At 48.1% G+C, this 26,452-nt stretch overlaps 14 protein-coding genes across 15 annotated transcripts; 7 read left to right on the top strand and 7 right to left on the bottom strand.

The window, feature by feature from the left end:
* The first annotated feature begins 129 nt into the window (after positions 1 to 129).
* ONS95_012925 (uncharacterized protein) lies at positions 130 to 1,829 on the top strand. Its single transcript, XM_058506545.1, has 2 exons — positions 130 to 805; positions 944 to 1,829. The coding sequence occupies exons 1-2, from the start codon at positions 142 to 144 to the stop codon at positions 1,780 to 1,782; spliced, it is 1,503 nt and encodes a 500-aa protein (XP_058357275.1). The 5' UTR covers positions 130 to 141; the 3' UTR covers positions 1,783 to 1,829.
* A 227-nt stretch (positions 1,830 to 2,056) lies between these two features.
* On the bottom strand, positions 2,057 to 3,085 carry ONS95_012926 (uncharacterized protein; the record flags this gene model as incomplete). The annotated part of the gene is made up of 1 exon (XM_058506546.1): positions 2,057 to 3,085. One exon carries the CDS (start codon positions 3,083 to 3,085, stop codon positions 2,057 to 2,059), a length of 1,029 nt encoding a protein of 342 aa, XP_058357276.1.
* Positions 3,086 to 4,198: 1,113 nt separating this feature from the next.
* On the bottom strand, positions 4,199 to 5,134 carry ONS95_012927 (uncharacterized protein; the record flags this gene model as incomplete). Its single annotated transcript, XM_058506547.1, has 1 exon — positions 4,199 to 5,134. The coding sequence occupies one exon, from the start codon at positions 5,132 to 5,134 to the stop codon at positions 4,199 to 4,201; it is 936 nt and encodes a 311-aa protein (XP_058357277.1).
* A 410-nt stretch (positions 5,135 to 5,544) lies between these two features.
* Positions 5,545 to 6,441, bottom strand: ONS95_012928 (uncharacterized protein; the record flags this gene model as incomplete). The annotated part of the gene is made up of 1 exon (XM_058506548.1): positions 5,545 to 6,441. One exon carries the CDS (start codon positions 6,439 to 6,441, stop codon positions 5,545 to 5,547), a length of 897 nt encoding a protein of 298 aa, XP_058357278.1.
* Positions 6,442 to 6,934: 493 nt separating this feature from the next.
* Positions 6,935 to 8,176, bottom strand: ONS95_012929 (uncharacterized protein; the record flags this gene model as incomplete). The annotated part of the gene is made up of 1 exon (XM_058506549.1): positions 6,935 to 8,176. The coding sequence occupies one exon, from the start codon at positions 8,174 to 8,176 to the stop codon at positions 6,935 to 6,937; it is 1,242 nt and encodes a 413-aa protein (XP_058357279.1).
* A 309-nt stretch (positions 8,177 to 8,485) lies between these two features.
* ONS95_012930 (uncharacterized protein) lies at positions 8,486 to 10,748 on the top strand. Its single transcript, XM_058506550.1, has 4 exons — positions 8,486 to 8,992; positions 9,055 to 9,179; positions 9,232 to 10,055; positions 10,138 to 10,748. The coding sequence occupies exons 1-3, from the start codon at positions 8,941 to 8,943 to the stop codon at positions 10,042 to 10,044; spliced, it is 990 nt and encodes a 329-aa protein (XP_058357280.1). The 5' UTR covers positions 8,486 to 8,940; the 3' UTR covers positions 10,045 to 10,055; positions 10,138 to 10,748.
* An 84-nt stretch (positions 10,749 to 10,832) lies between these two features.
* ONS95_012931 (uncharacterized protein) lies at positions 10,833 to 12,836 on the top strand. The gene is made up of 2 exons (XM_058506551.1): positions 10,833 to 11,493; positions 11,613 to 12,836. Exons 1-2 carry the CDS (start codon positions 11,403 to 11,405, stop codon positions 12,485 to 12,487), a joined length of 966 nt encoding a protein of 321 aa, XP_058357281.1. The 5' UTR covers positions 10,833 to 11,402; the 3' UTR covers positions 12,488 to 12,836.
* A 141-nt stretch (positions 12,837 to 12,977) lies between these two features.
* OAC1_2 (Mitochondrial oxaloacetate carrier protein) lies at positions 12,978 to 14,340 on the top strand. The gene is made up of 4 exons (XM_058506552.1): positions 12,978 to 13,149; positions 13,208 to 13,282; positions 13,345 to 13,946; positions 14,018 to 14,340. The coding sequence occupies exons 1-4, from the start codon at positions 13,133 to 13,135 to the stop codon at positions 14,239 to 14,241; spliced, it is 918 nt and encodes a 305-aa protein (XP_058357282.1). The 5' UTR covers positions 12,978 to 13,132; the 3' UTR covers positions 14,242 to 14,340.
* An 89-nt stretch (positions 14,341 to 14,429) lies between these two features.
* Positions 14,430 to 15,047, bottom strand: ONS95_012933 (uncharacterized protein; the record flags this gene model as incomplete). Its single annotated transcript, XM_058506553.1, has 3 exons — positions 14,430 to 14,659; positions 14,714 to 14,890; positions 14,978 to 15,047. The coding sequence occupies 3 exons, from the start codon at positions 15,045 to 15,047 to the stop codon at positions 14,430 to 14,432; spliced, it is 477 nt and encodes a 158-aa protein (XP_058357283.1).
* Positions 15,048 to 15,865: 818 nt separating this feature from the next.
* On the bottom strand, positions 15,866 to 18,548 carry ONS95_012934 (uncharacterized protein; the record flags this gene model as incomplete). The annotated part of the gene is made up of 3 exons (XM_058506554.1): positions 15,866 to 16,653; positions 16,783 to 17,681; positions 17,734 to 18,548. The coding sequence occupies 3 exons, from the start codon at positions 18,546 to 18,548 to the stop codon at positions 15,866 to 15,868; spliced, it is 2,502 nt and encodes an 833-aa protein (XP_058357284.1).
* Positions 18,549 to 18,698: 150 nt separating this feature from the next.
* Positions 18,699 to 20,334, top strand: ONS95_012935 (uncharacterized protein). Its single transcript, XM_058506555.1, has 3 exons — positions 18,699 to 19,543; positions 19,601 to 19,656; positions 19,715 to 20,334. Exons 1-3 carry the CDS (start codon positions 19,104 to 19,106, stop codon positions 20,260 to 20,262), a joined length of 1,044 nt encoding a protein of 347 aa, XP_058357285.1. The 5' UTR covers positions 18,699 to 19,103; the 3' UTR covers positions 20,263 to 20,334.
* Positions 20,335 to 20,766: 432 nt separating this feature from the next.
* ONS95_012936 (uncharacterized protein) lies at positions 20,767 to 22,971 on the top strand. Of its 2 annotated transcripts, XM_058506556.1 has the most exons (6): positions 20,767 to 21,199; positions 21,270 to 21,392; positions 21,441 to 21,550; positions 21,600 to 21,868; positions 21,915 to 22,548; positions 22,615 to 22,971. In XM_058506556.1, exons 1-6 carry the CDS (start codon positions 21,062 to 21,064, stop codon positions 22,817 to 22,819), a joined length of 1,479 nt encoding a protein of 492 aa, XP_058357286.1. In that variant the 5' UTR covers positions 20,767 to 21,061; the 3' UTR covers positions 22,820 to 22,971. The 2 variants fall into 2 exon arrangements, with proteins under 2 accessions (XP_058357286.1, XP_058357287.1); XM_058506557.1 differs by having other exon boundaries at positions 21,270 to 21,550.
* Positions 22,972 to 23,576: 605 nt separating this feature from the next.
* ONS95_012937 (uncharacterized protein) lies at positions 23,577 to 24,883 on the top strand. Its single transcript, XM_058506558.1, has 3 exons — positions 23,577 to 23,974; positions 24,043 to 24,294; positions 24,372 to 24,883. Exons 1-3 carry the CDS (start codon positions 23,812 to 23,814, stop codon positions 24,818 to 24,820), a joined length of 864 nt encoding a protein of 287 aa, XP_058357288.1. The 5' UTR covers positions 23,577 to 23,811; the 3' UTR covers positions 24,821 to 24,883.
* Positions 24,884 to 24,920: 37 nt separating this feature from the next.
* On the bottom strand, positions 24,921 to 26,259 carry ONS95_012938 (uncharacterized protein; the record flags this gene model as incomplete). The annotated part of the gene is made up of 3 exons (XM_058506559.1): positions 25,690 to 26,259; positions 25,486 to 25,631; positions 24,921 to 25,398 (listed from the first exon to the last, which is right to left on the bottom strand). The coding sequence occupies exons 1-3, from the start codon at positions 26,017 to 26,019 to the stop codon at positions 24,921 to 24,923; spliced, it is 954 nt and encodes a 317-aa protein (XP_058357289.1). The 5' UTR covers positions 26,020 to 26,259.
* Positions 26,260 to 26,452: the final 193 nt, after the last annotated feature.

Genomic DNA, 26,452 nt, shown 5'->3' on the forward strand with positions numbered 1-26,452 from the left:
CAAGTCATATTAGAGACGCCATTCCGACATGACATTCCTCGCGTCAAGGCGCGACGCGAATCGATAGTAGTATAATATAAGTACCTGACATCTTTCATCGTACGCAGTCCATCAAACTCACAAATGAATCGTCAATCAAACATGGGATTCTCAAAACCTCTCTTACTCCAACCGCTTAAGCGAGTGGGTATCTCCCTGCTCCCGACTTTCATACAGCCGCTCCTCGATCCCTCCCAGCAATCCTGTCTGGGGAAGATCTCTCCAACCAGCTATCTCGATGGACTCCGCGGTATCGCCGCCCTCTTCGTCTACATCTATCACGTCGAGGGAAAATACCTTCCAACCATCTTGCCAGCCTACGGCCTCCCACTGTCGCAGGACCAAACTCCATACCCATCCTCCCCACTCCAGCTTCCTGGTATCCGCCTAATATTCAGCGGGCACCCCATGGTACACATATTTTTCGTCATCTCCGGATACGCACTCTCCCTCAAGTCGCTGAAGCAATTACGAGCCAACGAACATGCTGCCGTCCTAAGCACCGTATCCTCGGCGCTGTTCCGTCGAGCCATGAGGTTGTTCCTACCAGTTTTGGGGTCGACTTTCATTGGGCAGATACTGCTGTGGATAGACTTGCGACCAGGCGGAAGTACGACTTTCGCTGCGCAGATGGGGGTATGGTGGACGGAACTGAAACAGATTCTTGACTTTTGGTGGCCGGATCAAAGAGTGCTCATTCACCCCGATCCACACCTGTGGACCATTCCAATAGAGATGGCGAACTCGGTGATTCTCTTTGCAGTTCGTAAGTACCCAGTGATAGTCTAATATCCTCTTCACTCGCTGTTTCAATGTGGGCATGAGGTCTTCTTGGTCTACTCACATCCTGATTGCAAGCTACAAGTTTCTCGGTTGCGAAGTAGCTGACGTTTAATTCACCCAGTAATCGCCTTGTCTAGGTGTAAAGTTCAAGTGAGAATGGCACTAGTTGCGGCTATCATTCTGGTCGCCATGCGAGCAGGACAGTGGGTTGTCTCCGAATTCCTGATGGGCATGTGGCTCGCAGAGCTAGGGTTGATCCAACAGGGGTGGGAAACGCAATCCTCTTGGTCTGAGACTCACCAGGTCAATACAGACGGGGAGGACGAAGTCTTGTTGCGGGAAGAGGGGGCCGAAGATAAAGAAGGAGTTCTTCAGCCAGGATACTCGCCTCGACAGCAGACTCGATTCAGACAGTTGAAGCAGTTGAGGAGGATAGTCAATATCACGCTAAAAGTCGTATGCACTCTGAGTTTGATACCGACCATTTGGTTGGCTGGATGGCCACAGGACTACGCTGAGCAGGATCCCGGATTTAACTGGATTATACGGCACACTGGATCAGCATACAACATGCAGGCCAATAGAATATGGCTCCCATGGTTTGGTCTAGTTGCCTTCTTCATAATATTTGCTTGTCAGCAACTGAAGTTCCTGCAAGCCATTTTCACCACACCAGCTGTGAGGTATCTCGGGAAAATCAGCTACTCAATGTATCTGATACATTGGTCGGTGTTGGAGTCTATGGCTCCTAGATTGTTCCCTCCTGTTTTGAGATGGGCCACTGGCCTTTCAGGCGGTAACATTGGCGGCTGGGGTGTCACGCTTGTATTTCTGCTGACGTTAGCATTTATTACGCCAGTTTTGATATGGGTTGCTGATCTGTTCTGTGTCTTCATAGACGACAACTCTGTGGCATTCGCAAAGTGGGTGGAAGGAAAATGTAAGAGAGAAGACTTGTAAGGGCAAGTTTGAAGCTCTGAGGCAAATAAATACGACGAATTATTTTGGACTACTTCATGAATCTTCCAGTGAGCATGATCTGGCCACATTGTTTTGTTGCCTTTTAATTATCATGTCCCAATCTCAACGGCACTTTTCAACTTTGACGTTTTGAGCACTGTGGAAGGATTGATATTTGAATCTCCAACTTCCAAGCTAGAGAAGCACTGATCAACATTACCATCGAAGAAAAACCCTGTGACTCGATTGAATAAGAGTTTATTGTCTAGTGCAATCATTTCAAATCGCCGACAACGCCGTCCGCACACTCTGCATCTAGCTTCGACACCATCAAGAATCCTAGGCCCAGACCGGCGACGCGGATATTGGGGAAAAGTCGTAGATCAAAGACTTCTGCCGGCATATACCCCTTGTTATCTCCTTGACAGTCGCCATAGATGACAGGTTCTTCGAGACTCGTCATTTGAGACAAGAGTGCTGTGCTGAAATCCACAGGTGATAGAGTGGGCGAGTCGAGTCCGAAGCTGTGATGATCATCTGTGCTTAGCTCGTAGTGAAGAGACTTTAGCGCGTTTGGCCACGACAGTATCTGGTCAAAATCCGGACCTGGCGGGATTGTTGCAAAGAAGGATAGGCAAGTGACCTTTGAGGTTTTGACTCTCGACATAGACTTTTCTGTATTCGACGAGGTCTCCTTTGAAGACTGGGGAGTCCATGACCGAACGTGGATAATCGCTAACGATCGAAGGTTCGGCAGACAGAAAACGTCGTAACAAGTATCCATCGGTATGGATTCACTCTCCAGAGCTGGTTGTAAGTGATCGAATCGGATTTCTAGCGAGGTCACAGTATTCAGAACCGGCATTATCGTGCTAGCATCAAGAGGCCCATATGGGGCAAGATGGATGGGTGGGAAGTGAGCAGAACCGCTCAACACCCTAACTACCTTCGCGGTGATTTCATCTTCATCCACTGCGTTACAGTAAAAGCTGGCACCAAACACATGTCTCCGTAATTCTTCTGAACTGGAGATAGTTCTCAGGAATAGCTGGAGGGAGTGGATCTTGGTGTTGGGTCGAGACTTGTCGGCGTACCAGCCGTACACTTGAGCATATCTCCCCATCCTGTTGGAAGATATGAGATTCCAGGGCTCATGGTAATGGACGTACCGGTAAATTTCCGGAGTGCTGCAGCGATTCAGACTCATACACACTGTGGCTATCTTCAGAAGGGCTGCGTGGGGAATGAAACGCTGAACTTCAAGGAGGAGGATCTCGTCGGATAAACTCTGGAAAGTCGCCATACTATGATCATGTGTACTAGCTGGTTCACGATTGCGTCCGGACGGGCGATTTGTCCTCTTCTCCTCTGGAGAGTTGTTTCAATGATTCGAAGGAGGATTTCGTTGGATTATCGAGTCGTTTGCGTTGGTGACGTCCGACCCTTGTAGCACTGCCCACTTCTTGCCGCCAGTGTTGTTGGCACATATAGGTAAGCGAGGGTCATGCATGGGTATCGCTCACTTGATTGCTTGCAACCCTCCAGAATCGTAAAAATGGGCTTCCACTGGTTGAGCTGATCAATATAAAGTATACTTTATCAGCTATCTTCAGGAACAACAATCCAGAACTGTACGGGATGTGGCGAGCATTACATCTGCAATTGCCGCCGTCCTTCTGCACCGAGAAACCGGTCCACTCCAAAACCGATGAAGGTCATGCTTTTGACGACCTGGCGCAGTGGTTCGATGATGAATTCTGGAGCAAAGACCTTGTGTCGCTGCTGAACTTAAGCTGGTCTGGCTCTGCGCTCGATGTTCGGGAGGCAACCCTCGCATGTCCTGTGGCTTCACCGAGGACCAGTCCAAGAAGAACTCCAGTATCCACACCTTCAGAGGCGGGTACGTGTACGTGCAAATGCAACGACAGTAGCTGCTCCCCTAACTCGTCAGCTTGGAATAGATTTTGTTCGACAAAACAACCAGTCATGACACGCTCCCCTTCGGATTCAAGTGCTGTGATTCTGTGCGAGGTTTCAGTTAGTGCTTGGGTGTGAAGAGCCAGATAGCAGGGATATCATGAGGACTACATCATCAATTAGAGATGCAGAGCTAAGACTTACGATATTCTATAGAGAATTGTTATTCGTTGGAGAAATGAAGATCATGCAGACTTGAAGACTCAATTTGAATTTCATTATCGTCAATCTAGCCCCGGCATCCCAACATCACATATGAAATCCCAGTCTGCTTCTCATTACCAGCCAGACCTGTTGACAAGCAAGCACAAGAAGATAATAATAAAGTCCAATCTACCACTTCTGGAGACCATTAAACTCCACCTTCCGAACCCATCCATTCCAGTACTCAAATGTGAAGGTTCATCCCCAACGAGCCCTGTATCCTGATGTCTGGCATCTAATCATATGGACAGTCACAGCCATCATCACCATCGGATCTCTGCTCCTGACTCTTCGTCTTCTTGTCTGCAGCTTTGGAAGACTTCGAGCCTTCCGCAGCAGACTTCATATCCTCAGCCTTTTTCTTCAACTCATCACCCTTCTTCTTCAAGTCATCGCCAATCTTTCTTAACTCAGCGCCGTCCTTCTTCAGCTCCTTGTCCTTCTTCTTCAGTTCGGCACCCTCTTTTTTCAACTCCGCATCTTTCTTCTTCAGCTCATCAACCTTCTTCTTGGAATCGTCACCCTTCTTGCCAGTATCGTGGTTCGGGGCTTTGGTGAGGTTGACTGGAGGCTTGGCTGGCTCGTACTGCCGTGGCCATGAGAACCAGCTGCGTTTCTTGGACTCTTCCGGCTTCGAGTCTTTGCACTTCTTGGGTTCTGGATGCTTCTTGTGTTCTTTGGGAGGTTTGTGGGCCTTAGGCTTGTGCTCTTTGTGTGGCTTATGGGCGGGAGTGTGGGTATCTTTATCCTTGGTTGACTTGGAGGACTTTGAGCGTGGGAAGGGAGGAGGCTTGGGTTTGTCGTCTTTGTTCTTTTTCTTGTCGTCTTTGGAGTTGGGGCAGTCGTTGGTCCAGATGTTGATAAAAGCCATGCTAGATGATAGTCTGGGAGACTGGGAGCTGCGTCTGAGGTGGGCGCCTTGTTGAGCTTGGTGTCGCTGCTGCGCGTCTAGGTCTGTTTGGAGAGGGGCCAAAGATTGTCTGTGGTAGAAGTGAGTGTGGCTGGTATTGATGCAGTCAAGTGGACGACTGGTCATGGAGGTGTATAAGGATGATGAATGGTAGGTATTGTTGACGAGATTGATGATGGTGAAGGAAGATTGTTGAGAGAAAATCCACGGGCAAAAGGGAGAGGACAAGCGATTTTCCAGATGACGGCAGGAACGCTGCATTCCACAACAGTGCAACACTCGAGGAAGGCACCTCCCAAGCACAGAAGGAAGAGTATTGGCAAATGGCTGAGATGCAGGAAGGTTCGACCCAAAAAGTACAATGGAGGTGATGGAGATGTAGCTCTAATCTGGGAGCTCGAAGAAGAGTGGTAGAATTTGGGAAGAGTGGTGAGTCGTGAGCGTCGCCAATGTTAAGTTGGTATAATTCATATCATCCGTGGTCCAGTGCTATTTACAGAACTGCGAGAAAATCTCTCATGGTCGCCGATACGACATAGAAGTGAGCCGTGGCAAATCCTCTTCCGTGGTTCTGATAGCAGCTTTGTGGATGCCCTCTCTAACACTTTTACTCCCTAGTCTTATCTATGTGCACGCCGCCCATGCACTCCCCGCGGCGTAAGAGAGAAATCTCACCCAGTGTTCGACCTGATACATTGCTTCTTGAAGACCTCAAAAGTGGCTTTGGAAGGACCCTTACTTGTTTTGGCAGCCAATGAATGTGAGCACTCATGAGGGACCTTGAAGGTAAATATTGGAGGGCCTTTCTCCAATTCGGGGGCAAGCGAAGGGGAAGTGAAGCTGGACTGAGCAGCTTGACAACTGTTCCCGAGGGCGTCTTCGAATCCGTAATCGAATCCGGAATCCCATTCAGAGCACCCGGCCTTGGATGCGTCGTCCCCCGTCTTCTCCAACAGACGTTGGTCCTTTTCCATCGCAGCCTCTAGTTTCCTTATTTTTGCCAGGCCGAACTGTGACGTTGGCGACGACCAGTGTTTATGCCGCTTGATGATCTGGCGGGGCTCCGTACAGTGCTCTGAAGGTTTTCCTCTTTTCCCCGATGGTTTACAAGGCGCCTTGTTTTTCGATGCCTTTGGCAATCTTAAGCGCCTTGCGACAGGGACCCGCAGCCTATCTCCCTTTTCCAGCTTTGGATATGGTGTCACATAAACCCGATCACTCCTTGCGGCTCCAATTGATCCTGGAATCTGAGTGGCCGTGGACATGCTGATCGACATTTTGCCTCCCATGTCATTCAATTTCGATTTGGAATATCCGACGGAGTATTGGCTGTCTCTTGTCATGGGAGGAGGATGTATCCTGATCAACGGGATTGGCAGCGTGTCACCAGCTCCGAAAACACTGTCTTGGCTCGGGTGCTGCTGACTACTTCCCATTCTAGCACCTGGTAAGTAGGTCGCATGAAATGGCTCGCGGTCTGATTTCCTTGATGCTGACGAAGATAAGATTTGTGGTGGAATGTCTTGAACATGATCGGACTCGGCTTGAGATTTGGGAAGTGGTGGCATTGTGTGCGAGACGGTGCAGCGAGGAGTCCTTTTTAATTACTACCGATGTTGTTGGTGCTTAATAATGTTAGTGATGCTGGTATTTGGTGCAGCTCAGTGCCTTGCTACGTTAATACAAGTTGTACACTGCCTGAGGTTCCGACGGTCGAGGAAAGAACGAAGCGATGCTGGTATATCAAGCACATGGTTTCAACCTCACGTCGCCTGCTAGATCTCGACAGAAGACATGCTCAACAGTATTGATGATTGAGAGACAGTTGAGTGCCAATGAATGTTGAGTAATCCAGATCCTGCCATGCTAGAGCACAACATGGCATTGCCGTCGCTTACAAGGAAGCGAAAAACATGACGTGACTTGCTCGCAAACTTGACAGTGATGTAGAAAAACATAAAGTGTGTCAAAATAGAAACAGGCATTGAACTGGAACATGGAAAGTAAAGCGCACAAAACTCATACTTTGTTGACGCCGCCAAAACGCTGTGCGAAAACATTTCAATGGTTGAAGAGTGGCGGGATACTACAACTGGTCCAAGAGACATCTACCCCAGCGGATTCAGAATGTTCCAGCATCTGGGAACATCCTGGAATCGCTCGCAGGTCCTCCGCTTCTGCGACACTCCGGCACTGGAAAAACAAAACCCTTTTCAAGCGCGGAAGATGTGTCTGTTTGTTCTCAAATATGGCGCTCATGATGGAGCTCAACTCACCGGCCCGAAGCTCAACTTCCCAATTTTGATCTGTTGCGAAGAAGACTGCAGGTGGAAAGTCGTCTGGCATTTCAATTTGCAGGTCTTCCAATGCTGGGGGCAATATTTGGTATGTCTGAGGGAAAGACCCGACATCAATATTGTGGAAATCTGCATCTGATATGGAAACCATCAGAAATGAGAGACAAAGACCAACACGTCTCAACTTGGTGAAGTCGCGAAGGTCCACTGTGTTAGGCTGGTCAAAAAGGGTGGATGGATCAGCCTTTAAAACTAATTCCGATTCACAGTAAACGTGAAGCTCTTCCAGACTCGACGCTTGAGGCAGCAGGGCGTCACTAAAATCCGAAGCCCGATGAACAACTTCGTGGCCTTCTTGCGGGCCACGAAAATGGAGCGCGAGTCTAAAAGACTTGAGAGCTTTCGCCCAAGTAAGGATTTCTTTCAGATCGGGACCCGGGATGACACTCTCTCGGAGTAAAAGATTTTTCACGGTGGATGTCCTGGCTCGGTCAGCTCGAATGGTGCTGGTGTCAAAACACGTCCAATTCTTTACACGAGCCACAGAAATCGACTGAAGCATCGGCAGACAGAAAATATCGCAGAGAGCACCCTCGTAACTGCCCCTCAGTTCCTCTCCATCGATTTCCAGAGATGTCAAATATTTGAAGTAGTGGGCTGGCGGAATACACATTTCTGGAGCAGCATGCAAACATTCGGCGGACCCCGCCAGGATTTCAACCACAACGGAAACAAGATGGTTCTCAAAGTCGTTGACTCGACACTCAAAGCTTGCCGCAACTACACATCGTCGTAGATCTGGGCGTTGAACAATCGTTTGCTTGAAAAGGTCGAGGTGGAAGATACGTGTACGTTGGTCGGCGGCACAATACATCTGGGTGAGACTATTCGGCCATTTAATGAAGACAGGCGGATCTGACGCCCAGGGAGACTTCGGCCATAGATACACATATCGATACAGATGCGGCGTGACGCAGCGGTTTAAGCTCTTCAATACATGTGCCATGCTAAGGAAATGATTGGGGGATATGAATCCGATCGATGATGTTGAGGAGAACATCATCTGCCAGATGGTTGAACGTTGCCATTTTAGGAATATTTTTTTCAAGGAACTTGTGGTGGTAATTCGTGTGGTTCTTGGGACTTTCACTTTGCCTGTTTGTTGTATGTCAAGTTCGACTGGAGTAGTGGCTGAGTGGAGTTGAAGTTGAAATAGAAGCATGGTTACAGTAGTCAGCTGTGACTAAGCGAGTCCTGGACCTGTTTTGACTTTGTCCCAGCTCAAAAGCCGGTATCTCCGGCCAATCCTTGCCTTGTGCGATCTTCATCTACAATACATCAACTTATGTCAAATATACCTCTAAACGCTCGTTGGTAGGAGAAAGTCCCAAGGTTAACTCCGTCCGCTCGCTAGGATATCCCAATCCAGTTTGTAACTGGTCGAACACCACTAGTTTCCAGTCTACAGAAGCTAGATGCGGCACGAACTGGATGATAAGCTCAAAATATCTTGTCATATCATAACCCGGAGGAACTTTTGTGGACTTACAGGGAACTAAAACCCAGTGGATTCCACGGAATGCGCAAGTGAGTGTCGACCGAAATGGTAAGCTGCATAGATGCAGAAGTTTGAAGCTGTGACTATAAAGATTCTCGATTCCCTCAGAGAATATCGAATAATCCATCGCATTGAGTCTTCGCATTTTTCAACTTGAATTTTCCAGGTCAAAAACCGAAGTCCAACCCCAATTGCAAACTTTGAACCCAATCATGGCAACACTTGTAGGAAGGCCCATCAGTGCCAATGGCCTGGGTCTTATGAGTAAGTTAGACTCTGTTTAATTCCAACTTTTCAATCGGATTCTCCTGACATCTCCCGACTAGACTTCACGGCCAATCCAGCCGCTCCGACTTCAGATGACACCGCCTTTGCAGCAATGCGCGCAGCACTTGCAGCAGGAGCAACAGTTTGGAACGTAGCAGATTTCTACGGACCGCCTCATGCCAACGTAAGACCCTAAAACTTTCCCAAACATACATCCCATACTTAACAGAATCTAGTCTCTCCACCTACTCGCCCGCTACTTTACCGCATACCCCGAAGACGCCAGCAAAGTCACCATCTGCGTCAAAACCGGCGTCCGATCCTTCCAACCCATGGTCCTAGACTGCTCGCCAACTTACATGCGTGAAGCAGTCGACAATGCCAACAAGATCCTCGCCGGCAAGAAAACCATCGACGTCTTCGGGCCCTGCAGAGTCGATCCCAACGTCCCTATCGAGGACACCGTCTCCGCTCTCGCAGAGCTCAAGAAAGAAGGCAAGATCAACGGCATTCAGCTCTCTGAAGCAGCAGCATCGACTATCCGTCGAGCTGCAAAAGTTACTAAGATCGATATGGTGGAAGCAGAGGTCTCGCTTTGGGCAACTGATATCTTTAGCAATGGCGTCGCCGACACCTGTGCTGAGCTCGGCATTGTAGTCACGGCCCATACTCCGCTTGGCGCTGGGATGTTGACCGGCGCCATCAAATCACCAAGCGACATCCCGCAGGATAGTTTCAAGAAGAACTTCCCGCGTTTCCAAGAAGAGGCTTTCGCGAAGAATGTTTTGCTGGTGCAGGAGTTGCAGAAGTTGGCGGAGAAGAAAGGTGTGACTGCGGCGCAGCTGGCGCTTGCGTGGGTGAAGAGTAAAGGGAAGGAGGGGAAGCCTTTCATTGTGCTTGCTGTGGGTGCGAGAAGTGTGGAGAGGGTTAAGGAGAATTTTGCGGATGTGGTGTTGACGCCGGAGGAAATGGAGGAGATTGAGGAGGTGCTGAAGTCGAATCCTGTTGAGGGGGATCGCTTCCCGACTGCGATTCGATCTGAGTACTAGTATTATGTGTAGTAAGTGTGATCTACAAATCATCGTTGATTGGGATCAGAATAGCGGTGATTGAGAAAAGCTCATTATATTTTATCTGCATAGGGGTTCACCTAGCGTTCGAATTTAATCTTCAATCCAAATACAGGGGACACCGATTCAGAGCAGTTTGAACAACAACTTTGGGATTGTCTTAATGTGTATAGACACTTATGGGATTTCCGGAATTTGGATGACGATTTGGATTTGGGAAACCCGGAAAGGTATTTGCCTCAGCTGAGGTGGACAACGTGGGCAGCTTTGAGGACACAAGCCTACACTTCAATATGCACTTTGAAGTGATACTTTACTTTTATTTGTCATAGTTCGAGCTGTTCTTCGGGCCCTTGCTTTCCACTGATATGTGCTTAACCTTAGGATGCTGACAAATAGGGTGAGCCGGAGACCGCAATTTGAATCTCGCAGACTGAGTACAAGTTATCGTTGGAAAGTACTACTGGAGACAGCATTCCGTTTTCAGTTATTGGAGAAAGGTAAGTGATTGTCCGTGGTCGGCGAGGTCGGCTCGAATAAGAGAGAAGCTACGGTCCGTTCCGTTGGCGGTTGGTGGTTCCGAGACCGGTAACACTTTTTATCATAGTATAATTCGAGCAGTACCATATTCAATCTGGAGGGCAGCATCCCATAAGCTTCTGATACAATTTACGAATTCGATGAATCATTACTTGTGCTTCACTTCTCTAAAACTATGAATTTTTACTTGAGTTCATTGAATTCCTGTGTAACTAACGATGAGCCGCCACTTGTGGGTCAAGTCACATTCCTTGCGATATTTAAGGAATGGCGCCTCATAATGCTCTGGGGAAATGAATATTCAACATGCATCCTTCGTACAATGGCCAATCGCACACCAGGAAATAAGTATGACGTTAGTCGATCAACCACCGGAGCGTCCGTCCCAAATAGGAAGCCAAGAAATCAATTCCACATTTACCGGCCACAATTGGATAAAAGTACCAATTTAATTCATTGAACGGCTTACCTAAACAGTCGCCCACTGCAACTCATTCTTGCAGATTTCTAGCCTACTTTCCTTAGGTACCTTGCTAGTCTCCGATCAGCGGTGTGTGACTCTAAAAGGCGCTGTTGGTTTTCCAGAATGAACGTGCCAACAGTAAGTGAATTCCAGGGGAGACTAGGTAGGATTGGTCCCGGTGCTCATGGAGGACTTTTCAACATTTATAAGCTTCCTCTGCCTGTGGTGAACTTACATCAAATCGGTATCTACCTCGAAAATTCAGACCAGCTTCGTGTTCTACAATTCATCAAGAAAAACTTCCTCCATCCCATTCTTGACTATCATACTCAAGATGCGTCTCCAATCTCTCGCCATGACCTTTGGTCTTGTGGCCATTGCGGCAGGAATTGAGACTCACGGTTCTCCTCCTGTTGACTTCGAAGGTATGTACAAACTTCGCCCATCATTCTGAAAGATCATGATTTGGACCTCGATGTCTGTCTCAGGATCTCAAGTCCCAGATCCAAAGAAATTGCAGTTCACAGTGCTGACATTTCTAAAGTCCGCCTCCTCGGTTCCAGCGAGCCATTGACCACCCCAATCAAGGACTCCTACGAGATTGATGCCGCCTGCATCGCCTACGACCGCATCAAGTCCACAGATCTGGGCAAGCAATGCGCCGTCCCCTCCGACAAGAACCTTGCCGACAAGCGCAACGCAGTCTACGCTCTCAAGGACTGCATCATCGAGAAGTCCGACGACGAACGCATCTTCTTCGACCTCCTCTCCAAGGACATCAAGAATGCCGACAAGTTCTGGTCCAAAGTCGTCAAAGAGTCAGACAAGAACCTGGCTTCCTGGATCGCAGCCCGTGCCAATGTCAAGGCCTACTACGGCTCGACGCTCACGGCTATTCAGTTCGCCGGCTGGACATTGTCACCTTTCGCTGATGCCGCGAACCTCCATGGTAATCCAGAGCATTACTACAAATCCACACCTAGCAATGCTACGGATACGCATTCTGAGATCTTGGAGGGCTGGGGTGGCGTGACATCCAAGATTGGCATGCAGAGAACTCATTTCAATGTCCCTTCTTATGCTATCCCAAGCTTCAACAACATCCAGTACCCCGCATCCTGGGACCAAGGTCCACAATTCTTGCTTCCTCTCCAGAGAGCTGGATTGAAGCAATTGATGGACGGAACGACATTCGGTGTCCTGCACATTGCGGTTCGGGACTTGAGTGCTGCGGAGGTAGCGGAGGCGGGTAAGGCGGGCATTGAGATCTACTCTGCGGTTTGGTATCCGGCGTGGGAGGGTGCGAGTAGGAAGGATAGAGAGGAGTTTGGGAGATTCTTGCAGGATGAAGCGGAGCATATGGTGGTTGAGATTGTGAACCTCACGTTGCAGGCGAGAAAGGACTTGTCACCCAAGTAGTTTGGTTCACACGGCGTCTAAATCGGACGTTCGTCAATTGCATTAGCTGAGAGAATAGAGCACAGAAACCCCTTGGCTTCAGAAAACAAACTGTCTTTATCTGAATGTTGTGCATTGTCGACATCGTGATGAGTATTTCACACATTGCCGTACTTATCTCATGTAGTGGGGAATAGAAGTGCAGCGTTTTGCCTTTAAACCGATAGAGCACCGCTGCCCTGAGCGTGTCTGCTGCGTGGGAATCATCAAGGGCACAGCTCCATGGATGTGGCAGCTAGATAATTATTGTAGTATATGCCTCTTTATGATAAAGTGACTTTAGTCTCAAGAACAAGACTTTCGGCTTCAGAGAAAAGATCCTGCCAGGTTTGTCCTCCTCTCAGCTTCCTCGCTTGAGGCTTGAGGCGAGACAACCCTCAGATTCGGCTAAGCGCGGCACAACATCAACATGCCGGAGACACACTTGGAGAGTAAAGCTCATGGAGACTGCACTGCGAGTTAATGTTTTTTTTTATAATCTCTTGAAGTACGAGCCAAATATTTCGTTCTTGCTTGCCTTTAGATTTCATAAATACCAAAAGATCAGTCGGTATTCAAAAGTTGGTGCATATTCTTCGCCGTGCTTCTTTATACTATCCCATCCTCATGTCGTCAATTCCAGGGTGAGTGCTTTACATCGTAATTTTTTGAACAAGAGAAGTATATGCTAAATTGTGAAAGTGTCTTTGCTGCAGGCGGCGTTGCAGGATGCGGAGCAGTCATCGCAAGCCACCCCTTCGAAACGGTCAAAATTCGGTAAGATCAAAAAAACACTTCCATCCTTCCCAAAGCTGATCCAATATACTAACACCATCCAGCATGCAACTCCAAGGTGAGCTCCGAAAGACCTCATCTCAAACACGAATATACAACGGCCCCCTCCACGGCCTCAAAGTCATCCTACGCAACGAAGGCATCCGCGGAATCTACAGCGGCTTCGGCGCCGGCTCAGCCTACCAACTCCTCCTCAACGGCAGCCGAATCGGATTCTACGAGCCCATCCGATCAACTCTCACTTCTCTTCTCTACGCAGATGCGAAGAAGCAGAGTTTTGGCATAAATGTCTTCTCTGGTGCTCTGTCTGGAATCATCGGTGCTGTGCTCGGCAGTCCGTTCTTCCTGGTGAAAACGAGAATGCAGACGTACTCTAGAGTGGCGCCGATGGGTACGCAGTATGTTTATAAGAGTACTTGGGATGCTTTGAGAAGGGTTTATAGGGTGGAGGGATTGAGGGGTTTGTATCGTGGTTGTGATGCGGCGATTTTGAGAACGGGGGTTGGAAGTTCGGCGCAGTTGCCTTGTTATTATGCTGCTAAAAGGGTGTTGGTCGAGAGGATGAATATGAAGGAAGGAACGGGTTTGCATTTGGTTGGTAGTTCGATCAGTGGGTGTGCTGTGTGCTGCTTGATGCATCCTGTTGGTGAGTGATACAATTCTATCCGCTGGCTGTAGCGAATTTGGTTTGATATGACAGCGCTGACTCAACGCAAGACACTATCATGGCTCGGATGTATAATCAGAACGGGACGTTGTATCGTGGTATTTTCGACTGTTTGACAAAGACGGTCATGACGGAGGGTTTGTTAGCTTGTTACAAAGGATTTCTGCCACATCTTGCGAGGATACTGCCGCATACTGTCCTCACGTTGACTATTGCTGAGCAGGCTATTGCGGTTGTGAAGACATTGGAAAGGAAGGAAACGGACTTTTTGTGACAGATTTGGTGGGAATCAGTGTGCTATCTTGGATATCTGACAGACAGCATCGCGATCTTTCCAAGTCTAACTAGCAAATCCTTCTAATACCAAGTTTTGAAGAAATTACACAGCAAAGTGCCAGATGTTGTGAGTGTCAACTCTAGTATGCGTGATACATTATCATTTCCAAACAACAAGTATTATCCTCAAGCATGCTCCACCTGCAAGTCTTCCAGTTCTATCGACTGCACCAAATTCCCATCTCCCGACTTGCTCCCACAAGCAGTCGAGCACATTTTCTCTCCCTTGATGCTCTCATGATTCGTCATATCCTCCGAGCCATACACAGTCAAGAAGTCCTCCCAACTCTCATATTCCATCCCAGATTCTGTCATTTCCTCCTCTTCATAGATCACTACAGACAGCTTGTCTGTTTCTATAAACCTTGTCAGCACTTTGTTACGGGTTGGAAGTAGAGCTCCGAACATACCGTCAATCTCCGACCCAGTCACCGTCTCCCAATCCGAGTCTGACGGACTTTGACTCTGTGTAAAACGCGCTCTTCCAACTTCATTCTCATCTTTCTTCCCGCCGGAACCCTGCTCCTGCTTCAATTGGCTGGGGCAAATAACCGTATCGTCGAAGTGGCTTGCTGCAGTCAGGGTGTCTAGAATCCAAAATATCAGTACCGGAATTGAACACAGAGTGTTGTTTGCTGGGAGATATAAGTATATGTGTTGATTGCTGAACTCACTGCTGTCAAGAAGGAGAACACAGTCTTCGAAAGTGCTCATGATTCCGCCCCAGCTTTGTTCGGCACCCATCGTTGCTTGCTACTGGCGAAATGTTTTTCTGGCGAGTTTTGTACAGGCTTCTGATTGTAGATGAGGGCTAATCGCTGTAATGATGAGAGTTGCCCGCAATTTTCTTCGTTTTTAAATCAATATTTTTTGTCTATATGTGAGAAGGCAGGTTTTCTGAACTCGGGTCCCTAGCTAAGCTACCAAGTCAACATCGTTTAGCGTCCCAGCGCAGACCAAGCGAAGCTCCTTACACAGCACACCTCAGCTTCCCCCGCCCCCGCATTTCGCAACCTGCAAGGTATGTGATTTACTGACATCGCGGCAGCAATCCGCCCTCCGAGACGCGGAGTGAAGGTTCGGGAAAAGGAGGCAGTGCAACGATGGCTGGGAGCTTGGCTAATGGGCACGAGGAGCATGATGCCCCGCGATTATCCGTGGTTGCAGATGGCTTGGCGAGTGGCTCTCAGTGTGCCGTGTGGGTCGATCTAGGGAGCAGATACAATGGCTCTCTGGAATATCTCAAACCTCACGTTTAAAACAGGCATCTACTTCATCCTGCTGGAGTGCTGGCTATGAGGTCGATCTTTTATTGGGGAACTTTGGCTGGCACTCAGTTTGATAGGTTCAAAGATAGGAATGTGGCTGTGAAGTCACAGATCCTAGAAAGGCATGTCGTTTAAAAGCCATGGCTTACAATGCGTAATGGTACAATCAACATCTTGTACATTGTTTGGATGTAACAGGAATCAGTACAATTATGAACACTTCTATAGTGCCAACGGTCTGAATGACAGGGGAGAAATGAATGTTGGATTTTGTGCCTAGCGAGGAAGAATTCCTTAAACTTCCCAATCTGGGATATTCCACAAAAAGTCCAATGAGCCCGCATCAAAGCCCACAAATATCTGATTTCCATTCGTTGAAAATGGAGCCAGTGATGGATCGAAAGGCTGAGAGCTCCAGTCTTCGAATCCTCCAAACATCTGCGTATCCATTGACAGCGGATCATCGAATTGAGTAGAAGATTCCGCGATCCCGCTCACATCATTGCGACGCATATTCTGTCCCTCGGTGAACGACGAAGAAGCATTCATTCCGAAAGCCTGTACTCCAGAAGAGAACCCCTGTGGAAGATCCGGCTGTCGCGAACTGGTAAAGTTGTGACGAAAACGTGTTACATGCCGCTCAATCAATGTGGCATATCGTGATGCAAGGTCCATGTCGTCAACAGGCGTAGCTTTGAGTGCGGCATTACTCTCATCCAGTATCTTCAAGGAGACCTGGAGATCTACACTTGGGCCGCCAATGCTGATTGCTTTGAGCAGGAAGAGTGATGCAGATGTGATGCGGAGCAGGATTCGCATGGGCATGAATTTGAGACTTTCGGATCGGACCAGTGCGATGCCTTTCTGGAGAATCTCGCGACTGCTGGTCACTACTTCGTTGATAAATCGGTAGTCTTGAGGATCCATTGAGCGGGAAAGAATGTCGTCATCATCGCCTCCGAATCTGTCGGCTCCCCGCGATATGGCCCGTTCTACAACTGCCTGGATTGCTAGTGAGTTTGTATACGCTTTCGTGTAGTGATATTCGATGAAAAGAATGTCTTCAAAAGGTTGAGAGAAATCTGTATTATTTGTCGTCAGCTTCCAACATCTTTCAATCGATGATATGCTGTTTAATTGCTAGAAAACATAATTTTGAGGAGTCTACTGGATGCTTTACAGCACTCAATCGAAACATTTGCTCAACTTACTGGGAAATTTAGTGAATTTCTCGCACCACTTGTCGAGGGATGGCGAAAAATGCTGAAGTAGTGGAACATAGCGTCCACTCAACAGTAGCTGTTTCGTAAAAGTCGCGGATGGGAAAAACATATCAAAGGCAGTCTTCATTAACCTGGTGATGTCCATCCAATACTCCATGAATGTAGCCCAATGATACTCGGGGCCAGTTGATGATAAAGGTCCAATTGTTTCTGATGCTAGGTAGGTTATGTTTTGAGGTAGCATCGATGGGCACCCGAGACGTGCTGATATTTGGTTGACATAGACGTAAAGCAGTTTTCGAATCCGAGCATGCTGTGAAGTGGTTGTGTTGGTATTTTTCGACTGAGATATCGAGGTTCCATCCTCTGTAAAGACCCCCAGTTGGTATGCAAGGCTCAAGGCTGCACTGGCCAACATCCATGACATAGATTCAGACCTAGATGTAGGCAGAAAAACATCTTCTCGCCATCGGACAGGCGGGGAATCATCTTGGGCTATTGAGCGATGACGAGCATCGATCTCTGTAGATAGCAATTGTGCATCCCATCCATCGGTTTCTGGTGGAAACAGTATTGCACGTGGATGCCACTCCGAGATCAGGAGCAGAGCCTCGATTGATCCAAGCGTTCTAGTCTTTGCAGTTGAATATTTTTCTTGGCCCAGAACAATGCGGTTTATCAAATGCTCACAGTGATGCCATAACCTATGGTGAATGTGGTAACCTCTCGAGTTTCCACCCACGCCAGGAAGTACATGGTATCTTGAAGAGATCATAAGGATAGTAGTGCAGAGCACAGGCTCTTCGACAATTAGCCGGTGGTGATTGTGATGGTATTGATACAAATCTGGCAGGATTGGTGACCAATGTGCCATGTTCTGGTAAAATCTTGAAACGTCAGCAGTTTACGCCTGAATTTAAATCCTTTTGATGTACTTACAGATCAATATACGTCACAGCCTCTTGAGACGTGAACCAACCTTGTCGCACAAATCGACACTTGTCCCAAACATCCATAACATCATCTGTAGGATAAGACAGAGTTGACACGGCGGGGGTCAGCCCAGGTGTAGATGCTGGGAGTTCAAAGTTCTGGTATACATTGTTCCTCGAGCCTGTTGGATCTGCCAAACGTTGGATGCTGATATCATCGTTGATACTTTCTGGATTCTGTAAACCATGTTCTCTGCGATTGAAGTTTGAATGTTGCTCCATAGGCTGACTCGCATCGAAGAGTAGGTTCAAAGCATCACCAGGCTTCGCTACCACAGCACGTATGACTTTATCAGTGAGAGGCTGTGTAGCCTGTCTACCGATTGGAACGTCATATTGCGCCGCTACTGGTGCTATTCCCACTGTTTTGGGATCCTTTGATGGAAGATTATATTCTTGATTTGTGCTAGCCGCGTCGCCTCTGGATTGAGGTCCAGCGTCTTCCGGCAGCCCATCTGGACTCTGGCCTGATGTTGCTTCGACATCTGACCACACTGGCGGCTTCCGCCGTTTCTGTGATCGTTTCTGTGACCTTTTCTGGTCATCGAAGACACATTCTCGGTGCTCCCGTTGGCATTTTGCACATGGCGGCCGCGCTCCAATAATACACTTGACTTTTCTCGCACGGCAATTTGCGCAGGCAACATAAGTCCGCATATACGCTTTCTCTGGAGCAGATTTTGTGGTCTCCTCGGCCGCTCGGTCATCCGAGCAAGAATTCGCGGATGCTGGCGGCGTTGTCGTCAATCCATTATCTGCCATTGTCGGTTGATATGTGATGTTATGTTCAGTCAGGCGGAGCGCCGAGCATTACCGAGAATCTCACCAGGATTATATTCTGCTACACGGCGGATCCTAGAGATATATGGTGCGGAGAGCCATACCATGCAGACTTAAAGGTGGGAGTGTCTAGTCGGGGATTGTTTTAGGGGCTCGAGGTGCTCGCTTACTCTATTCTCGAGCGGGGTACTTGGCAAGCCTCTCCCGAGAACTTGAACCTGGGGTGCCTTTAGGTACGCGTGTTGGGAAGCATTCGGCGGACGCGGCATGCAGCAATCAATGAAGCCATAAAATCACACATGAGCACCGGCCTTTGCCGCATATACGAGTAGTATTGGGCTAAGAGAACATATCCCAAGCACCGACATCGGCTACGGTAAAAGCTAAGAGCAAGATGATCATGGCCCTTATATATGTTAGATATCCTTCTTCAGTAGCAAAAGCAACTCGAGATATCTGGTCATCAACTTTCCTCCTCTCTCCAACCACCCGTCGCCGAAAAATAATCCACCATTTCCCAGATTTCAGCTTCACAAAATGTCAAAGTCAATTGTCAACACAGTGGCGTATCCTTACAAGTTTGACACTATAGGAACAAAGACTGGCTTTGGTGGGGATCAAGCCCAAGATTTAAATCTCAAAATCTCCAACGTCCGAGGGCGAATTCCATCTATTCAGGCCGCCCGTCTGCGAACTCTGATCAAAGAAGCGCACAATGATCCTGCCAAGATTGTTGCTCATGTGTGCAGTTACGACGCTCTGAGCTCGCGACTTGTCGAGGAAGCTGGATTTCCGGTTGTTTTCCTTGCAGGATATGCTGTTGCGTCTGCTTTTGGCTTGCCCGACACTGGGTACATTGCGTTTCAGGAGATGGCGGGGAAGATCCAGGAAACTGTTAGGCAGGTCAGCATTCCAGTCATTGCCGATGGTGACACGGGATACGGAAGTCCCATGAACGTTCGGCGAACCGTCGAAGGGTGAGTTTTTCCCAATATTTTAAGAATCTCGAATTTCAGTACTGAAATCCAGTTTAGATTTGCAGCAGCTGGAGCAGCGGGCATTATGATTGAGGACCAAACATGGCCGAAGCGTGAGTCTTGAACCCGGACCCCGCATTCATGTCTCAATGATATTGACTCCTCCCTCAGGGTGTGGACACACAAAAGGAAAATCTGTGGTATCAAGAAGCGAAGCATACGCCAGAATCCAAGCTGCAGTAGATGCAAGAAACGAAGGTCTGGATATCTGGATCTTGGCGCGGACCGACAGTTTGATTCTTGGCTATGATGAGGCTCTCACCCGAGCTCGCAAATTTATTGAGATTGGTGTTGATTGTGTGTTTGTCGAGGCATTGCCAGATCGTGCAACAATGGAGAGCATGCGGAAGGATCTTGACTTTCCTTGCCTTGCGAACATCATCGAAGGCGGCAAGACTGAGAATATCTCTGCAAGTGAGCTCGCTGGACTGGGATATTCGGCGGTGGCTTATCCATGGACTCTTGTAGCAGCCAAGCTCAAGAGTATCAGAGAGACCCTCGAAAACATCAAAGCATCATTCACGGTTGGTAAGCCTCCCGTCGTTCTGAGTTACGATGAAGTGTGCGAAGGTGTTGGTTTCAACAAGTACTACAAGCTAGAAGAAAAGTACCAATATGAGGGATCGAAAAACGGTAGCAATGGGCATCAGTGGGATTAATTTTCAACGTTGGGAACTTTGGACATTTATAGTTTTAACAAACAATATGCATCATTATATTCATCACCTGCCTCTCTTGAACAATCTTTCTCTTTGCCTTATAACGAATCTATTCAGGTGTCTCCTCGATATTTTCATCAAATTCGAAGTTGTAATGGCTTACCTTAACCAGTGACCTTGGCCTGGTGTTTCATGGGTGCATATTACAGAGGGAAAAAACACATGTCTTGCCTGTAAATAGAGGCTTTGGGGCTTTGGCAGTGGACTGCTTCCGAGCGCGGATGAGACAACAAAAAGCTCTATGTTCTCCATGTGCCTGCCGCCTTTCGCGGAGTATGATCTACTCCGTAGCTCATTTTTCAGGGAATGTGAAACTCGTTCGAGCTGAATGAACAATCAGGATTCACGATGGTGAACTTGATCCCGGGCAGTTGGACACGCTACTGTAGCGTAACGCGGATAGTAGCGGTGGCCCTGCCGTCCTCGTGTCTCTCAACCCCGCAACAACTAACAACAAGCCTCCAAGACTATTACACGCAAATAAGTGGAATCAAAAGTGGCATGGAGCGAGTCAGGCCGGCACGGTCAAAACGCGGGGCCCCAACATTCGTCCACTGTGGCGTGTCCCCCAGAGTTTGGTAGCCGGGATCCAGCTCAACATCGTCGCTCAGGAGAAGCAATGCCTAGTCTATAAAGAAGGGACATCCTTCAGTCCCCAGTAGCAACTGCTCTTAGATCATCGACGACATCCTCCAAAGATTTTACTTATCATTCGATCTTCGGATCGAAGACCTACACAATGCAATCCACGACAAAACAGGACCAAACCTTCATCGAGGATATGAGTCGAGAGAAGGCCAGCGATATCGAGGAGACCACCTCCATCATCGACGAACGTGAGAGACGACAAGCTCTCAGTCAGGTCATCAGTCGCAAGGTAAAGCACCGGGCTTCCAATACATGACCAAACTGGGAATTTGAACAGTGCTGACTTTGAAACCCAACAGCTCGATAAACATCTCATGCCACTTCTTTGTGTCTTATTTGTCCTTTCTTACCTCGATCGAGGCAACATCGGCAACGCAAAGACCGCAGGAGCTCAGACAGATCTGGGACTAAGCAGTGTTCAGGTCTGTCCAACTTTCCCCTAAAATACAGAGTCCGCTGATTGGCAATAGTGGTCCTGGGTACTTCTCTCCTTTTACATCACCTACACTTCCTGCGAATGGCTCGTGCTCTGCTGGAAGATCTTCCCTGCCCATATCTACGTCACAGTACTATGTATCGGGTATGTTCCTCTTCAATGTCAACATGGCAGCACAACTGATACTTGGAAGATGGGGCGGTGCTGCTATGTGTAGCGGGGCTGTCAACAACCTCGGCGGTATGATCGCAACACGAGTCTTTGTGGGCCTTTTCGAAGCTGGCTTTGGAGCCGGCGTACCATACTTCATGTCGCTGGCCTACAAGAGATCGGAGCTTGGAGCACGGGTTGCTCTTCTACTGGGAACGAGTCCTATTGCAAACTGTGTTGCTGGCACCATGGCATACGGAATTTCCCATATCGAGTCTCATATCGCATCTTGGAGATGGATTTTGATCATCGGCAAGTCCTTCACATATCGTCAGCGACACAACTAATTCTTGAGTAGAGGGTATCCCTACGGTCCTCATGGCGCCTGTTGTCTACTTCTACCTGATGGATGATGTCAAAAGTGCCAAGTTCTTGACAGAAGACGAGAAGACTTTTGCTGTTGAAAGACTGCAAACCATTGACACAACAGCGAAGAGCAAATTGTCCAAGGCACAAATTTGGGCCGGCATAGCTGACTATAAGAGCTACTGCCATGCTTTGAACCACTTCTGCTGCAACTACTCTTTCGCATGCTTGTCCAACTTTCTTCCAACCATCGTTCAGGGCCTAGGATACACAAGCATTCGGGCCCAGGGCCTGACTGCACCACCATATCTCGGCGCGTTCATCTGCTGTATCGGTGCGGCTTTTGCTACTGCGAGATTTGGAAACCGAGGACCCTTCACTGCTGGGTTTGCTACCCTTGGTGCAATCGGATATGGGCTTTTAGCCTCTCAAACCAACACCCATGTTCGTTATGCAGCAATTTGGTTTGCATCTTGTGGTGTCTTCCCAGCACTTGCGTTAAACATGACCTGGATGCTCAACAACCAGGCCGGTGACACGAAGAAGGGGGTCGTGATGTCGATGCTGGCTATCTTCGGTCAATGCTCATCCTTCGTTGCTGCTACAATCTTTCCAAATGAAGACAAGTACGTATCTCTCTCGTTGTGAAGTTCAGTTCTTTGAAAGGGCGAGAGTTAAGTTCTCCTGAATAGGCCATATTACGTGAAAGGTACTGCTGTCGGCTGTGGACTCACAGGCTTGATCGTGCCAGTTTCCCTATTTCTGCATTTCAAGTTGAAAGCAGAAAATAAAAGAAGAGATGCTGCGGCAGCGACAGTCCATGCCGTTGAGGGTGGGCCACAGATCGATGTGACTGCTCTGGGAGATGCTCATCAAGATTTCCGATATTTCACATGAGGAGGATGAAGTCCGGAACAAGCAGAGAATTGATCTCTATCGAATGATCGTTGGGGGTGGTTACCGAATCCCAGGTCGAAAAACGCCAGAAGAGAAGGGTAAAGAGGAATATTGTTCTATCCAATGACATAATTCATACATACGAAGTACGGAATCATTGTTGTGAATGCCGGTAGCGAAGTAGCCGCAGCTTGTCACCCAATGTCCAGGTATTAATTCGTGAGAGCCAGCCACGTGATATAGCCGAATACTGTCAACAACCCCACGTTGAGACGTTGATATGCACGATTAAGTAATCGACTGAGAACCTCAATTGGAAGAATCGAGGTATGAAAAGGTCTAATAAATCTCCGTGCGTCAATAAGGTTCGTCGTATCGAGAATTCCAGATGCTTGCACATCAGGGCTAACCTTAACCTTACGTCTTCAGATGATCTTCCCGTTCCACTTTTCAAGGTATAGTAGTACCGTATCAATTACGAATGAGGCTCAACCTTAACACGTAATCTCGAATCCGGGGCGATGTTAACCCGCCGCGGAAGTGCCAAGCCCATAAAGACATTGAATTTGACAAGTGGGGGTAGGGTATGCCAGTGGGCGGCGAGCGGCTGTGCAAAAAATACGCCGTATTGCTCGTACACTAGTTAAGCGAGCCTGTGAAAACACACGAACACGGCAATACGACGTATCCAGGGGCGTCGAGAATGGGGAACGAATCGCGACTTGGGTATAGATAGGCGCGAGCTGCACTTGGGACTTTTTGATTTTGTTTCTACTCTTTCTATCTTTGTTCAGGACGAAAATAATAATAAGTTTGACTGATCCTTCTCCTTAAACGTCGCCAATTTCGAGTCGTCCCAATTCACGACGAAAGCCAGGATCTTGCTTGCGATTCCGGAGCCGAATTCAGTTGTTTTCTACTCCACCTTGTTCGAGGACCCCTTAATAAAGGTCGCAATCGACGGCAAACCCATTTTCTAGAATAATTTCACCATGGCGGACAATACAGATGTCTACCTCTTGTACCAGTACAATCCGTCCGTCCCCATCGCAGGAGTCGCATCCGGATTATTCGCGATTGTGACAGGGGTGCACATTTTCCAGATGTGCAAGAGTCGAGCATGGTTCTTAATTCCACTGGTACTTGGAGGACTTTGTAAGTCAAGCTACCAAATACTCCATCGGGGGAGTAAAATCGAGAACATTGTTCTAACAATTTCCTAGTTGAAGTCATCGGTTTCGCAGCCCGCGCATACTCCGCTTCTCAGGAAGCCCCAAACTGGAGTCTCGGCCCCTATATCATCCAGTCGGTCCTCACACTTGTCGCGCCAGCTCTGTTCGCGGGTAGTATCTACATGATACTTGGTCGGGTCATCTTGATGACGGATGGAGAGAGGTATTCGATGGTTCGCCAGAAGTGGCTGACCAAGATCTTTGTGTGTGGCGATATCTTTGCGTTTTTGCTGCAATCTGGAGGTTAGTTTCGATTCCTTTTTGCCGGGGTATATATTCTCGATATTTGGACAATGGCTAATACAGTTTAAACAACACAGGCGCAGGTCTCATGTCCTCATCCAGCAAAGCGAAGACCGGCGAGTACGTTGTGGTTGGAGGTCTGATTTTCCAAATCCTCTTCTTCGGACTATTCGTTGTCGTGGCGTTCATTTTCCACACCCGGCTACAAAAATCGCCAACTTCAACATCCCTCTCGGTACCGTGGAAGAAGCATCTCTGGGCGCTGTATATCTCCAGTGCTCTGATTTTGATCCGAAGCATTTTCCGTGTGATTGAATTCTTGCAGGGTAATGCGGGGTACCTGTTCTCGCATGAGGTGTTTATGTATGTTTTTGATGCCATTCTTATGTTTGGTGTTTTGGTGCTATTTTGTTGGTTACATCCGGGAGAGATTAGAAAGTACTTGGAGCTGGAGAAGAGGGCTAGTGGAGGTTCCGGAAGTGAGGTTCAGCTCGAGGAGCAGCAGGTTTTCAGACCTACTAAGTGACGGGGATAAATGGAATAGGGATATATAGACGGCGGGTTTAATTTGAAATTTCTACCAATAGCTTACTCATGGCCGCATTTTTTCAAGCATACCATTTGCATCATAGAATATAGATCCCGGCATTTAGAATGACAAACACTCTAAGCACGAACCCCCCATCCGACTTCCTACCCCTCCAAGCCCCTGAATTTGCAGTCTCAGTGGACACAGCTGAAGTTGATGTCTGTGACACCACAGCTAATTGAGCTGCTGCAGGAGCAGGCGAAATGATGCCTGTCCCAGTATTCTGACTACTCGTAGATATCGGTCCAGAGGAAGTCGTCCTTGCTGAGGCTGCAGCGACCAGTTTCTCCGCACCAGCCGTGATTGACACAGGAATGAATGGCGGCTGTCCCCAATGTTCAAGCCTCCAAGACTTATATGGAAGTTTGGCGACGTACGTGCGTGTATATTGATCTGTGTACGATGTCGACAGTGAGTAATTGATTTCGTCTGCAGTGTGTCCCACGGACCAATAGTTCGTACACGTAGCGACAGAGGCGGCTGTAGTAGCGAAGGTACAGGATTGGGGGACCGACCTACACTTTGTTAATTATATGGCCGAAAATTGAAATCACTTCTGGACATCCTCATCGCAGGGAAAAGGAGAAATTGGAATTGCTTACCAGCCCTCCTCGCTGTTCGTCATCTGCATACCTTTCGCACCTTGCGTGACAGTCATGCCGGTATACGGCGGAATAGGATCAAACGGACAAGCATCCTCTGAAATAGATGAAGCGCAAGCGACCCAGTACGTAGTCGAAGATGCCTCCTGGTTTCATAAATGAGCGTTTTCCCCCACCAAGATACCAATGTGATTAGAAACTCACTACTTTGATAACGGATGCTTCAAACAGACCAGCATACCCATCCATCTCCTGAATGAACAGATTGACGACCCCATCAGGCGTAACCGACGGCAAAGGCTCGGGAATCCAACTCTGAATAGCCGTTTTGGACGATGCTGAAGATTGCGCTACAGCAACCCCCGCTCCCAGAACTCCGCCAAGAATGATTGTGATAAGCATATTTCCTACTGCTTGGATAATTGAACGAGTGAGTTCAGCAGCGGCAGCGGCAGAGATCGTCAAACGAGATTTCGAAGTGGCGTTCTGAAGATATATATTTTGCTCTTCCAAGAAGAAAAATAGGGGTCCCATTGATAAGATTGGGACGCCGCATTGGGTGTGAATGTGCTCCACATCAATGCCCGCCAAAGACCGAACAATCTCATCTCACTGCTGTGCCTCTCGAAATGGGTCATTCGAGCGGGAAGTGGAGCAGTTGTTGCTTCTTCGTGTAAGCTTGGAATGGTATCCAACCTCAAGCTCGGGAGGTTGGAAATTTAGGCGAAACAGAATGTTGCATGATCAGCCTGAAGAACTGTTGTGTTGTTTCCGTTTTCAACACTTTTAGCGATCTGCCCCTGGATTTTAGCGAGCTCTTGAATAGCAACGACGATAAATCCCACTTTATGTTATTGTATAATTCTTGAGATGCACACTCAGTGTTTGACTTAGATTGCAAGGTGTATTTTGTAAGAGGTAATGCTCCTGGTCATAACCTCGCTTGGATCTAGGTCGAACTTCCCGC

This window comes from Cadophora gregata, assembly GCF_030347475.1.
Source record: "Cadophora gregata isolate MNR1 chromosome Unknown scaffold_7, whole genome shotgun sequence".
Classification (NCBI taxonomy): Eukaryota; Fungi; Ascomycota; class Leotiomycetes; order Helotiales; family Ploettnerulaceae; genus Cadophora; species Cadophora gregata.

Coding starts and splice junctions, on each gene's coding strand:
- ONS95_012925 (XM_058506545.1), top strand. CDS start 142: ATGGGATTCTCAAAACCTCTCTTACTCCAACCGCTTAAGCGAGTGGGT. Junction 806..943: donor GGTGATTCTCTTTGCAGTTC/GTAAGTACCCAG, acceptor TAATTCACCCAG/TAATCGCCTTGTCTAGGTGT.
- ONS95_012930 (XM_058506550.1), top strand. CDS start 8,941: ATGGCAACACTTGTAGGAAGGCCCATCAGTGCCAATGGCCTGGGTCTT. Junction 8,993..9,054: donor CAATGGCCTGGGTCTTATGA/GTAAGTTAGACT, acceptor TCTCCCGACTAG/ACTTCACGGCCAATCCAGCC. Junction 9,180..9,231: donor ACGGACCGCCTCATGCCAAC/GTAAGACCCTAA, acceptor AACAGAATCTAG/TCTCTCCACCTACTCGCCCG.
- ONS95_012931 (XM_058506551.1), top strand. CDS start 11,403: ATGCGTCTCCAATCTCTCGCCATGACCTTTGGTCTTGTGGCCATTGCG. Junction 11,494..11,612: donor TCCTCCTGTTGACTTCGAAG/GTATGTACAAAC, acceptor ACATTTCTAAAG/TCCGCCTCCTCGGTTCCAGC.
- OAC1_2 (XM_058506552.1), top strand. Junction 13,283..13,344: donor TTCGAAACGGTCAAAATTCG/GTAAGATCAAAA, acceptor AACACCATCCAG/CATGCAACTCCAAGGTGAGC. Junction 13,947..14,017: donor CTGCTTGATGCATCCTGTTG/GTGAGTGATACA, acceptor ACTCAACGCAAG/ACACTATCATGGCTCGGATG.
- ONS95_012935 (XM_058506555.1), top strand. CDS start 19,104: ATGTCAAAGTCAATTGTCAACACAGTGGCGTATCCTTACAAGTTTGAC. Junction 19,544..19,600: donor GTTCGGCGAACCGTCGAAGG/GTGAGTTTTTCC, acceptor AATCCAGTTTAG/ATTTGCAGCAGCTGGAGCAG. Junction 19,657..19,714: donor GGACCAAACATGGCCGAAGC/GTGAGTCTTGAA, acceptor CTCCTCCCTCAG/GGTGTGGACACACAAAAGGA.
- ONS95_012936 (XM_058506556.1), top strand. CDS start 21,062: ATGCAATCCACGACAAAACAGGACCAAACCTTCATCGAGGATATGAGT. Junction 21,200..21,269: donor GTCAGGTCATCAGTCGCAAG/GTAAAGCACCGG, acceptor GAAACCCAACAG/CTCGATAAACATCTCATGCC. Junction 21,551..21,599: donor GTCACAGTACTATGTATCGG/GTATGTTCCTCT, acceptor GATACTTGGAAG/ATGGGGCGGTGCTGCTATGT.
- ONS95_012937 (XM_058506558.1), top strand. CDS start 23,812: ATGGCGGACAATACAGATGTCTACCTCTTGTACCAGTACAATCCGTCC. Junction 23,975..24,042: donor ACTGGTACTTGGAGGACTTT/GTAAGTCAAGCT, acceptor ACAATTTCCTAG/TTGAAGTCATCGGTTTCGCA. Junction 24,295..24,371: donor GTTTTTGCTGCAATCTGGAG/GTTAGTTTCGAT, acceptor TAAACAACACAG/GCGCAGGTCTCATGTCCTCA.